Source organism: Antedon bifida, chromosome 11, assembly GCF_963402885.1.
Source record: "Antedon bifida chromosome 11, ecAntBifi1.1, whole genome shotgun sequence".
In the NCBI taxonomy this organism is placed as follows: Eukaryota; Metazoa; Echinodermata; class Crinoidea; order Comatulida; family Antedonidae; genus Antedon; species Antedon bifida.
In genome coordinates this window covers 7,502,369-7,515,748 of record NC_136236.1, presented here as the reverse complement: position 1 = coordinate 7,515,748, position 13,380 = coordinate 7,502,369, and the positions used below count along the sequence as shown (strand labels likewise).

The 13,380-nt window shown below is 32.9% G+C and overlaps 2 protein-coding genes across 2 annotated transcripts; both read right to left on the bottom strand.

Annotated features, from left to right (window-relative positions):
* Positions 1 to 3,622: 3,622 nt before the first annotated feature.
* On the bottom strand, positions 3,623 to 4,033 carry LOC144855447 (histone H3). Its single transcript, XM_078713308.1, has one exon. The coding sequence runs from the start codon at positions 4,031 to 4,033 to the stop codon at positions 3,623 to 3,625; it is 411 nt and encodes a 136-aa protein (XP_078569434.1).
* A 5,841-nt stretch (positions 4,034 to 9,874) lies between these two features.
* LOC144856245 (galactose-3-O-sulfotransferase 3-like) lies at positions 9,875 to 10,880 on the bottom strand. The gene has a single exon (XM_078714194.1). The coding sequence runs from the start codon at positions 10,802 to 10,804 to the stop codon at positions 9,875 to 9,877; it is 930 nt and encodes a 309-aa protein (XP_078570320.1). The 5' UTR covers positions 10,805 to 10,880.
* Between the last annotated feature and the right edge of the window lie 2,500 nt (positions 10,881 to 13,380).

The window sequence follows — 13,380 nt, the reverse complement described above, 5'->3', positions numbered from 1 at the left end:
TTATGAAAAATCAAACATTATGATAATCGGCAAGCGAACTGATAAAAATAAGATATGGAAGTTAGGAGATTATGGCATTTCAGAAGTCGATACTTATAAGTATTTAGGTGTTTTTATATCACGTAATCTAAATGATCATGTTCATTTTGAAAATTTAATTAAAAAGGGAAATCGCCTAATTGCTTATATCAAGTCAATTATTGACAATTGTAATAACTTCAACCGCATATACTACGGTGATATTTTATGGAAGGTAATCGCTTTACCGTCAATTAATTATGCTTGCTCAACGTGGTGTGGTAGTTATTCTGACGTTGATAAACTTGAAAAATTGCAGCTTCAAATGGCACGGTGTATTTTAAAAGCACCACGTAATACACCACGGACAGCGTTGTACGGCGAACTTGGCTGGTCGCCTATTTCTGTTATACAGGATAATTATAGGATAAATTTTTTCAATCGTATTTTATTGATGGATCACAATCGATGGCCAAAACTATTACTTACTTCTTTGCTTGACTTAAACTGTAATTTTAATCTATTAAGTTATAAGATTGTAAATCACTTAGAAAACCTATTTACTAAAGGTAATGCAAATGATATATTTGAATATATTCGTAAAAACAAAGAAATTGTTAATTCACATTGGGTATGCCCTCTTAAACAATCTCTCTTTGATTTATCAATTACTAATTGGAGCCAAGAGTTAAATACAAAATCATCACTCAACGAATACAAATCTTTAAAAAAAACCCCTTGTCTTGAAACTTACCTTCTGGACAAAACAGATTTTGAAGGGGTAAGTATCAAATTTAAGCTGCGCACAAATACTCTGCCATTAGAAGGTAGAAAATGCAATTGGCTACCTGAAAGTGATGGTTTATGTAGTCTATGCAATATGAAACGTATAGAAAACGTAACACACTTCCTATTTGAATGTCCTGCTTACGACGACATTAGAAAAGAAGAAACCATGAGTTTAAAACTACAATTGCAATCTTCTAACCTTAATCATATTTGGCACTTATTCATAAATTCTAATACTGATGTTAAAATACACCTAACACTTGGAAGTGACTATCATGTGTTCAGTAAAGAAACCCATCTAATACTTGATAAATTTTGCAAAATATATGCCAAAAGAGCATGGAAAAAGCGCTCCGCAATTATCAATTAATAGATCTAGAGATTGTATCCGATTTCCGTTCTGTATTGCAGAGTAAGACTTGCATAGTGTAAATTTTTTTTTACTGTATCAGTTGATTTTAAAATGCCTTGTCATTCATTTATTTCTTATGTTTAACTTTATAATGTAATTTGTTAATTTTGTTAATTTTGCAAATGTAATTTCTGTTCATTTTAGGCCTTTTATTTATATCTGTATTTTGTATCATCATTGTAAACAACACTTAACTGCTGCATGGAGACTTTAAACTTATATTTACAAAACTTTAAAAACACAATTAAATCAGGAGGTAAAATGGTTAATAAAACACTAAAAATAAGATTAAATATTAAAATTAGGAAAATCGAAATAATAATAAAAATAATACCACTTTAACTAAATAACAAATAAAGATCATAACTCATAACATACTTAAATGATATACAGTATTAACAAGAACATAAATAATTAAATAATAATAAACAATATAATATTTAAATTAAATGACATTTTTAATAATAGGTCTAATAATATTTTCTTTAAAATTAACATATTAATAACATTGATAATAATACTAATAATAAATAATAACACTCCATCAAAGTTAAGTATTGTACTTTTTGCTCTTTAGTTTCTTTTTATACAATTCGTTTCCTTTCATTTAAATGTTTTTTCTTTTATTTTCTCTTTATACTTTTATTTAGCCTCCTGGCTAACTTAATGTATGTAATGTATGTAAGAACGCACCGTCCAGAAGAACGTGTGCCGCCGATTTAAAGGCGTATGTTCAATAAAGTTATTATTATTATTATTATTTATGCAAATGAGGTTTTCCAGTTAGGCTCACTTGTCGACTGCATTCATTGGTTGTTGACTGCGCGCAATTTATTGAATGTACAAAACAAAAGCTTACTTGTTCTTTCTTTGTTAACATTTGGAGGGAAGAAGACAAGTAAACACCTTATCTTTTTATTTGTATGCATGCTTTATTTTGTACCTACCACCAATACAATGGTGTACTTTACGAACACAAAAGGTAGGATAAAACTGAAAATTACTATAATAATGGTGTCTATTGTAATAAATAATCTGTTGTACAAGCAGTTTATATATTATAAAATATCAACTGAAAAAATAATTTTGTTATATACAGTATAACCATGGAATCTCTGTAAAACGTTTTTAATAATGTATGAACACAGGCAGTACATTTATTTTATTCTTATCTGGAATAATAAATTGGCGTGGTACGTTATTCATTTAATTGTAAAAAATGTAATTCTTATCCTGATAAAAATGAAAGGTTGTATTTTCACACGGCAAATCATTTTACTGAATGAAATACAGATATTATTATAATGTACAGTTTATATACTGAATACAGTAATATTATACGGTATGTGTTAGTATTACATTCCTGATATGATCAAATAAAAGTTGAAATGTTGAATCATGGCTTGGTTATTTGGAGTCAGTTTTATACTACTATTTTTAAACTCAATCAGTGCATCTATTGGTTTTTTTAAATACTGTACACATAAAAGTGTTATTTTCTTCTCTATAATCTGATAAATTATAATTTAACAATTACAAATCATGGGAAAAGTAACACAAAAGGTAGGATAAAAACTGAAAACGTACCTCATAACTATATGGTGTCTATTGTAATAAATAATCTGATGTCTTTTATATAACAAAAAAATGTTTAAAAAATCTCTGTAAATCGTTTTTAATAACGTATGAGCACAGCCAGAGTACATTTATTTTATTCCAGGAATAATCCTCAGGGTACTCCATCCACACTTTTTTTGTATAATGTTGGTTTCTTTCTGTTTGTATACCTGGAAAGTGAATAAATAAATAAATGTATGTGTGGTAAGTAATGTAATTCTCATCCTGAACAAAATGAAGGGTTGTATTTTCACAAAGCAAATCATTTTACCCAATGAAATACAGATTAGATTATTATAATATACAGTTTATATACTGAATACAGTAATATTATATGGTATGTTATTTATGTATGTTTTAGTATTACATTCCTGATGATGATCAAATAAAAGTCGAAATGTTGAATCATGGCTTGGAGTCAGTTTTATACTATATGTTATTTTTAAACTTAATCAGTGCATCTATTGGTTTTTAAAAAATACTGTACACATAAAAGTGTTATGTTCTTCTCTATAAATTATAATTTATATAGACAAATCATGGGAAAAGAAAGTGCAATTAGTAAGTACTGTATACTAATATATAGATACTGTATTTTTACCTGTTTTTTCAGATTAGATTATTATAATGTACATATGCTAAGCTTGAATTAATGAATGTATATTAATTATTATATGGTATATTAAAAAAACAACAAATAAAGTAGAAAAGTGCTAATTTCATCTCTTTTGTACTTTTGGTGGCTCTGAAAAGAGCCTTTTGGTTTGAGAAAACGGAGAATTTGCTTTATGCACGTTCTCCACGGATACGGCGGGCAAGTTGGATGTCCTTTGGCATGATGGTAACACGTTTGGCGTGGATGGCACACAAGTTGGTATCTTCGAAAAGCCCAACTAGGTATGCTTCGCTAGCCTCTTGAAGAGCCATGACAGCAGAGCTCTGGAAACGGAGATCTGTCTTGAAATCTTGGGCGATTTCACGGACAAGACGTTGGAATGGGAGCTTTCGGATAAGAAGCTCAGTGCTCTTCTGGTAACGACGGATCTCACGAAGAGCGACGGTTCCAGGCCTGTAACGATGAGGCTTCTTTACTCCACCGGTGGCTGGTGCACTCTTTCGTGCTGCCTTGGTTGCAAGTTGTTTTCGGGGAGCTTTTCCTCCGGTAGATTTACGTGCAGTTTGCTTAGTACGAGCCATCTTTGTTTTTCAACTAATGAAATTGATTGATATCAAAATTGTTAAATTCGTGCGTTTATAAGGACCTATGTTTTCAAGGGTAATTGACTACAAGCAATACGATTGGCTAAACGAAAAATTGTGTTTTTTTGTTATTGAAACAGAAATCAAGTGATTGGCTAAATTTTACAGTTTAGAACACGTCCGCATTCTTGTTTCAAATGTGGCGGAAGTTCCACAAAACTAGTGTCTGATTAACAGATTAAAAAAAACGAATGCTATTGGTTAAAATATGTGGCTAAGAACACGTCCAGAGTTCACGAAGATATTGCGCCTGTTTTTTAGTGTTTCTGGTTTTTGGTCAAAATTAAACGTTTATTTTGTCTTTTTATAAGTGAAATTATTAATATCATTTTTTTTTACAGAAGCAAATAACTTTATTAAAACTGAAAAATGGCCTATTTAAAGTCTCATTTTATTAATCTTCTGTTTTTATGGGGATGAGGTATATTGTATTTTAGGCTTCTGCTATCTGATGATAAATGTAGAAATTTATTTATTTATTTTTAAATCAGGCCCATATCATTGCTTTTTTATTCAAACAATTATACATCTCTTTTTATATTTAATTTGATTAATTGTTTGTTGCAAACATGTCACTCTTCTTTGTGTAGTTGATTCTGTTTTATGCAACTACAGTATTTATTTGTACAATGTTTATAACATATGATATATATACAGGGGTTCATATTGTGTTCTCTATTTGTTTAATACTTTTCAGGGCAAGAAACGTGGTTTATTTTTGTGTGTTAAAAGTGAACATTTCATTTACGTACTAATTAGTAATATGGAAATAAATATTATAATCAGGCCTTATCTTTTGAAAATGATAGGTGTGCTACAAATTGCACTCCTCAATACATTCAGGGGTGCTGTAGGTTTGCTGTTAGTGTGTAGAAATTTATCAAATTTAAGCGTGTTGTAAATCACACTCCTCAAGGGCAGTTTAGGAGGGGTAGTAACAAAGTTCGAGGAAGCGAGGCATGAGCGGCAAGTCACAAATTTATGCGAGGCATCATATTACCATCATCAAAAAATGCGAGGCATCATTCAAATCATTTCTCAAAATTGCGAGGCAGGAAATCACCGAAATTGTAGTAGCCTAGGCCTAGGTCCGCTAGTAGGCTAGTTCCCTTTTGCACCTGCCTTGTATTTTAACTCGACATTTGTTAACCATGCTTTATCGTGAATACCACACCTTAGAATTAGTAGGCCTACCTTAAAGATGTATTGTCCCTTTGACTAATTCCAAAAAAATAAAAAATAACAGATTTCGAAAAAAGGTGGGTCATTTTGAAGTATCATAATAGTTATTAACTATCACCAAAAATTTGTCGAAAAAAAAATCATTTAACTGAAATACAGACGTTTTTTTTGTTAAAAAAATAACTCTGACTTCCAGTCAAAGTTTTCGATCAAAACATACCCCATAATGAAACGCGCTTGTTTGGCTACTCTGTATGCATAATCATAAAACTTCCTCACGATCTGTGTGAAAATATCTTCTCAACCGTGACGAGCTGTAAACAATCCTAATTAGCATATGCATAATGCGTACTCGTGGTTTGAAATCTTTGTTTACTTTCGCTCGTCGATTTTCCAGACGAAATGTAATCAAACTAATTTACCTGTTAATTCCGTAAACTTGTTGCTTTTGGCTCGAATTTTCGACTTAAAGTGAATAACTTTAATATTACTTTGATATGGCCAATTTAAATTTAGAATATTTTGACCTTCATTTTTTTGTGTTTCAAGGGACAATACATCTTTAATGAAGAATAAATCCGTTAAATTGGTGATTTTACAGATGTTTTTCTCGCATACTGTTCGCGAATTTCGCACACACTCAATGTTCAATATTTTGGTTTCTATGGAACGTCAAAAGAGCAAAATTAATTAGAGGGCTAAAAACTCTGTGGAATCTATATATTTAACGCATTATTTAGTGAAGATTTTGTCAGTCAGTAAGGAAAAATGTTACTGTTGATACTGTACACGGTTTCGTTAACCCTTTAAAGAATGAAATAGAACAATTCATCATAATATCCTTAGTAGGATGTCCTAGGTCTAGGCTAGGTAGTGATGTTGATTTAGGATCGATTATTATTCTTTGAAAACAGAACAGTAGGCCTATCAGCAGTAACATTATAACAGTATTTTTATTGACAGATTAACAAATATATTGAAATAAAACGTGTTTTTCACCAATAAATGCACGAGAAATTGACGGATTCCACTGAGTTTTAGTCATCTACTATCGTAGAAACAAAAATATTGAACATGCGTGAAATTCGCGAACACGCCTGTAAAATCATTAATTTAAGGATTTATTTGTTACTTTTTATGTGATTCTTTCATTAAAGTACTCATGAGGTATACAGTACTTCTAATGTGTGGTATTCACACGATAAAGCTAGTTATCAAATTTGGAGTACAAATACAAGCGATGGAACCTAGCGCCAGGTTTATTAGTACGTACATGGACAACAATAAATAAAAATCGTAATATACGTAGCCTACTAAAACAGGAATAGTGTATCATTATTAAAATATTACACCAATTATTATTATATAAAAATTGATGAAATTATTTTCTGCATAGGCCTCTAGATTAGGGCTAAGCATATTAGCTAAAGTTTAATTTTAGGCCTAGTATTACGATTGTCGGACGTAAGTCTTTCTCACACGCGCTCCAGAATTCTCTCGCAATTTTTTTTCTTTGCGGCATGTTATTTGATCGGCATATCATTCATCGCCAGTTATTGAACTTGTCCTGGCCATCGCTGTTCATTTTATTTGCGAGAGAGGTACACGTGTTGATTTCCTAGAGAATGGAATGTCAAAAATGTCTTTGGCACGCCGCTCAGAGAGAAGTCTGTGCGTTGCTGCTGAAACCGGTCCTAGGACACCTACCCCCTAGACAGTTACCCCCCGGATGTTTACCACCCGGACAACTACCCCCTTAGGACAACTACCCCCTTAGGATAACAACCCCCCGGACAACTACCCCCTTAGGACAACTACCCCCTTAGGATAACTACCCCCGGTCAACTACCTATTATACACTGTCAGTCAGGTTGTTCCTAGGGGGTAATTGTCCAGGGGGTAGTTGTCCTAAGGGGGTTGTTGTCCTAAGGGGGTAGTTGTCCGGGGGGTATTTGTCCGGGGGGGTAGTTGTCCTAAAGGGGTAGTTGTCCTAAGGGGGTAGTTGTCTAGGTGGTGGTTGTCCGGGGGGTAGTTTTCCGGGGGGTAAATGTCCAGGGGGTGAATATCCGGATACGGCTGAAACCACGTGCTATATAGGAGGGGAATCGCCACAAGGCCAAATCCTCTCAGAGCAGAATCACTCCGCCGCTACTTGCTAAATAGTAAAGAGGGATTTTCCATCTCTCGGGTCTACCGGATCGAGGCACGGGGGTGTGACAAAATATTATTTTCACTCTGCTATGTTCGAGAGACATGTTAAATTAATTGTAAAGTGAACACGCTCGAAATGCCAACAAACATGGCAGTCATTTGATGATAAGTGTCGCTATAACAATTATTGTTTATCGAAAGTTGAAGACTGTCGTTCAGATTTTAAAAATATGGCGCATACCGAATTACGGAGTTTGGGCACTTTTGTAAAAGTAAAATTTGACATGATATGACTTGAATGAAAAAAACAATCATTACATAAAAATAAACATGTTGAGTGTATTGAATCTATTTAGATACGCTAGGCCTATTATACAAATATAAATAATTGATTATTATGCCTATAATATAGCATAATAGCACGTTAAGATATGCCTCACACCTTTTTGAAATTGTTAAATATATGCCCCGCATTTTTGGAAATGATAAAATGATGCTTCCGGTTTACGAAAATCTTCGGATTGTAGACGTGTTTGGTATCTTTGAAAAGAAAATCACTTTGAGATTTCATAATTTACCGTAATTATGCCATTTTCGGTTATGTGACGTAACTTTTCGGAATATAGCCGTATTTGGTAGCGAAGTTATTGATGTGTATGAGATGTTACATTCCATCTTATGACGTCATTACAGCTTCTTTTGCTTCGAGACGTCGTATGACTGCATCCGGTTTCAAATTGAGGTCTCCCAGCTCAATACTACAACGAATAAGAGAGGAGAGTAGTACTTTATAAATCGCATTTTTTTCGATTGGTACCATGTTTAGACGTCATAATTCTGCATCCGGTTGAAGTACGAAAATATTCTCTTTATACCTTTTTACCTATTACCCTAGTATATGCATGCCATGTTTCAGAGCCGTCAGACGACGCGTAAAGAACTAGTAGGAAAAGGTAAAGGTAAAGTCGAAACCTTAGCTAATGCTAACGGCCGTGGTGCCCATCTCCATTTCTTTAGCGTTTGGGCCAGACTCCACTAAGTGTGTATGTTTGTGGGGGGTACGCCACTCCTCCCGCACAAACGAGTCTGATTTACCTTCCCAGTACTTTTTACATACCGGTACCCATTTCTATCACCTGGGTGGGGAGGAACAATGTGGATAAAGAATCTTGCTCAAGGACTCAACACTGCAGAGACCGGGCCGGGGCTTGACCCGGCAACCTATTGATTGCAAGTCCAATGCTCTAACCACTGCGCCACAGTTAAAACTGTACATCTTTTTTTTTATTATTTCACAGTTACATATATAATATAAAAATTAATTATTATAAGTCAATTTACAAAACATTATATGCAAAATTATATACCATAGTTAAGTTATTAATTGAGATTATTATCATTATCATAATATTGTACAATAGCGAAACACATACAGATTTCACACCCTCAATATTTAACTTTTAATTAACAAATCCTTTTTGAAAATTGTAGAGATGTGACATTTATTAATAAGTATGACGTTTTAAAAACGGATCAACAGCGTAATGAAACGTACGACTTTTCCAAATGACATTGAACATTCACCGATTAATTAGTTAATTGATGGTGACGAATATTAGCAGTATTTGCATCATCGATTTTGATATGTTCGAGTTGATTTTTGGGTAGCCATCGTCAAGAGAGTGTAAGGAACACGTTAATGTTAAGAAAAGTTTGAATTAAAATTACACCACTGTCCAACTCATATGTTGATAAACAATGGCCTACTACTGAAATTTTAAAGCCCCCTTCCCTACGTTTTTTAGATCTAATTTAACATCACAAACTATATTTAATGTAAAAATAATACTATATGGTCCTATTGCGATAATTTGTTTCGTCTTTAAACGGTTAAAAATGTGAAAAATAAGTCGATTCTAATCATTATAGCAGCCCGCTATAAATCCCAAAATGCATTGCGCGCGGATTGATATTTTTGTTTTTCACCTGTAATTCGCCCACTTTTCGATCGATCGTGAGGCAAAAACAAATGGAAGACTCCTAACTTTTCAGTGAAAATACCGGGTTTTCCCCAACTTGTATCAACGGAGTCTGGCAAAAATAGAAAGACAATTAATGCAGCAACTATACAACGTCAGGCTAGGTATATAGCTAGCGTACGATGTTCGTACGTTACCGATGTTTACCAGCTAGGCCTACAAAACTAAGCCTAGCTAGGCTAGGCCTAAGACCGTCCACGAGAGGTCGATCGCCGCGAGCTACTTAGGTAGTGCATTGTTTCTCACTTTTTATCATAATTTACCATAAAACGTACATTTAAGACAAGGAATGACATGGTTTAATGTTTTTAAAGTGATATATATGTATTATTTTCCAAAAAACGTCCAAAATTGCAGGGAAGGGGTCTTTAACAAACACATATTTTTAATTTTTTCTAACAGGTCGTTAAGGCCTATGCCTACGACGTGAAGAAGAATGTGGCTTTCGTGCCCTCGGAAGAATGGGAACACTTAACTTGGGTGAGGAGGATAAATACAGGCCATATTGCTTCATTTTGTTTCTAATCAAATTAGTATATGCTACATCATCTCTTAGCAAATTTTGACAGAAAATGGACTTTGTCATGTTAGGTTTTAGGACATATTTAACTTCTCGTCTGTCGTTCTTGTTAAGTTGTTCATCGTCAATACATTTGTTCATAGATTGTTGTTGCCGTGATCGGAACTCGGCGAGATCTTTGTCGAAATTTCCTTCATATTCTTTAATTTTTTTCCATAATGTTTCATTAAAATGTGTATACAACATGACGTCAGCACTATTCCATTCGCGTATTTTTGCTCGAAGTTCATCGTTGAGGGCGTATCGATGACTAGCGCTTCGTATTACGTTAGAAACGTAGAGAATATCTTCAAAACTCCAACACATCAACTTCTTCAACAATATCAAAGATTCATCAAAATATTCAGTAATAAGAACTAAATCAAATTCCGAGTCCAGTTGCCGAATCTTATACTTGACAGTGTAGTAGTCATCAAATGATTCATGCTCTAGGCCAAGGTCAAATAATTGGCCGTTTTTAGCTCTTTTCCACTGGTAGAAATGTTTGTCGAGAAATAACTTCGGTGTTTTCATGAAAGTTTCAATAGGATTCTTATGACTTGTTAATCCAAGATGTTTAGCTATTTCAAAATAACCAAAAGCTGATTCGAAATTTGCGACAGGTTCGCGAATGATCGTAATGTACTTGGCATCGTGGATCACAGCGTCCATTTCTGGACGGTTGTATCGTACGTGGTTAGTAAGTAGATGATATCCAGTTTGCTTAGATGATGTGTTTAAACGTTTAGAGTTTAGAGAGGAGAGTGACGGTATCATGTTGCGGTTGAACAAATTTGAAAGAGAAAAAATATGTCCACTTTTACTAACGGCAAAAAGTAGATTTCTGATGTAGCCGAATCGCTCGAGAATGGAGGCAAGAGTTGTGCTGGCTGTCTTGTGTGTTTTTAGAAACACAATATAATCGACTTCAGTACATTTCGCTTGTGTTGGTGAAGGTACACTTATGTTGTCATTTGTTTTATTACACACATTGTTTCCATCAGTACATTTTGCTTGTGTTCCGTTGATTACACTAAAAGTTAAAACAAAATAATATGTAAATAAATAATGACTATAGAGTATAGGCCTAAAAAACACAATTTAAAATGTTCCGATGGTGGTTGTATTTATCTATTCGTTATAGGCTACTCTAAATGTTATGTTAATAGACGCAATTTGAACTTTCATGTAATATTTTCATAAATAAATAGATTAATTTTATACTGATGTTAGTTATTAATTGTAATTTAAAAGAAATGCTACCGTGGCTTACTTTACAATTCACATTTGTAATTCCAAATTCATCAGAATTTCCTAATTTAGTATTGTAAATGTTTTAAGGTATTTTAAATCTTACGATTACGATAATAATGTTATATGTCTATAGAATACTTTTTCATTGTTTAATTAAATATTAGATAATATTTCTGTGTTACAAAGATGATACCAGATATGTATTATTGGCTTGGGTACCGGTCGGTTGCTTATGTTTGTTATTATATTCACAATAAAAGATGTATTGTCCCACAAAAACATGTAAACTATTAGACTTATTTTCACTTATAAAATCACAACGGTTAAATTCAACCAAAAACCAATTGTCTGGCAGCGATTGGCGATATTTGCGTTCGAGTTTCCTCTTTTTTTTTTTTTTATTGTTACATGACATTAAAATGTAAAATACTATAAAAATTAATTTTTCATGTGGATAATATAACTTTAAAGTTTAGGAGAGAAAAATATCAAAATAACTTACCGTCGATGATGATCCCAAATAATGTGCCAGCTGTTCTTATTGACTGTAAGTTCGAACTCCAGCATAATGACAACAGAGACGACAGAGACGAGCAACAGAAAAGCCAACATGGTGCCGTTAAATCGCCATTGCATCGGCAACACCCGAGATTTTCTCATCTGTGATAATAATAAGAAATCAAGAATATATTTATTTCAGTATAAAAATAGAATACAAAGCGACAGCAGAGCTAAATTTATTATAAATATACAAACAAATACAAAATAGGCTATCACAAAGAACATTATTATTTACAAAATGAAGTACTTAATATTCAACGAAATTAAAAATATATTACATGATTTAATTTTTATTTACTATCTTTTATTTCATTTTTAAAACTAATTAACATAAATTTCGAAAAAAAATATTGTCCTTATTTACTGCTCACTACTTTAAAGTTTATTTAAAGCTCATTTAAACTTTTATCTTACCATCCCAGATAAAACTCTTCTTTTTTCAATAATGCTAGGAAGAAAAAAAGGTTCCGAAAATCAGAAGAATTGTAGTCAGCTGAATGTAGTTAAAACTCAGAACGGCAAGGATACTTTATGATACACAGTTGGAATAGCTTCAAATAACTTAAATTATTCCCGAATCATGACTTCTTCTGATTCCCAACCTAAACTGAATAGAAGCGAACGAATCTCACGTTTAATACTTTTTAATAGTTTATTCTAGAATATTAGATGGACAATTCAGAAAATTAGGACGAAAATAGTGTACAGTTCAGGACAGTTGAAGTAGTGATGATGATTATTTAGTCAGTAGTACTAGATTAAATAGTGTTAATTCATTTAATTGTATAATAATTATATTGTATATTTTAAATACTATGAGGTCGCTTCGCGACGATGCATCGCGATGGTTCTCGGAATGACTCGGTTAAGATGGTTTTAGAAGGACGTTCTGGCTTAGAGGTTTTTCGGTCGGTTACCATTATTGAAATGCTTGGGTGATTATATTATTCTAAGTGATGTTTTATTGGGGAGGTGTTGGGCGTTTATTCAAATAAATACCATCCTAATTGATATAATTAATACATTATTTAGCATCTTTTAAAAATAACTTCCGCGATACAGTTTTTAGTCTGTTAAAAAATCACCCTCATCATGGTATAAGAACGTACCCTAATAAAATGTCATCCGTAGGTCCAATGTATATTGGTAATAATATTTCTTGATGTTTCGTCTTGCAAAACATGGGATTTTACGAGAAAATTAGACTTTTATACCCAATTTATAACCGCCTCATGTCGTATTATTCTGTACAGCGAATGCGACGAAGCGTGACTGAATTTACGAGACGCCGTAAGCGCCCGTTGAAAAATACATTGACAAGCTATAATTTAAGTATAGTTTACAATAAATTATATCATAAAATAAAGAAAACCCAAGTATAAACTAAAATATTTACAGATATGTGTTTAAAAATATACAAATAAAAATTACCTTCCATAAAATAAAGTGCGCCCTCACTCTTCATACTTTTATCGGACTTGTATGGATGGTTATAATATATTAAAGGCATCTATATATAAATTTACGTAAGGGCAAAA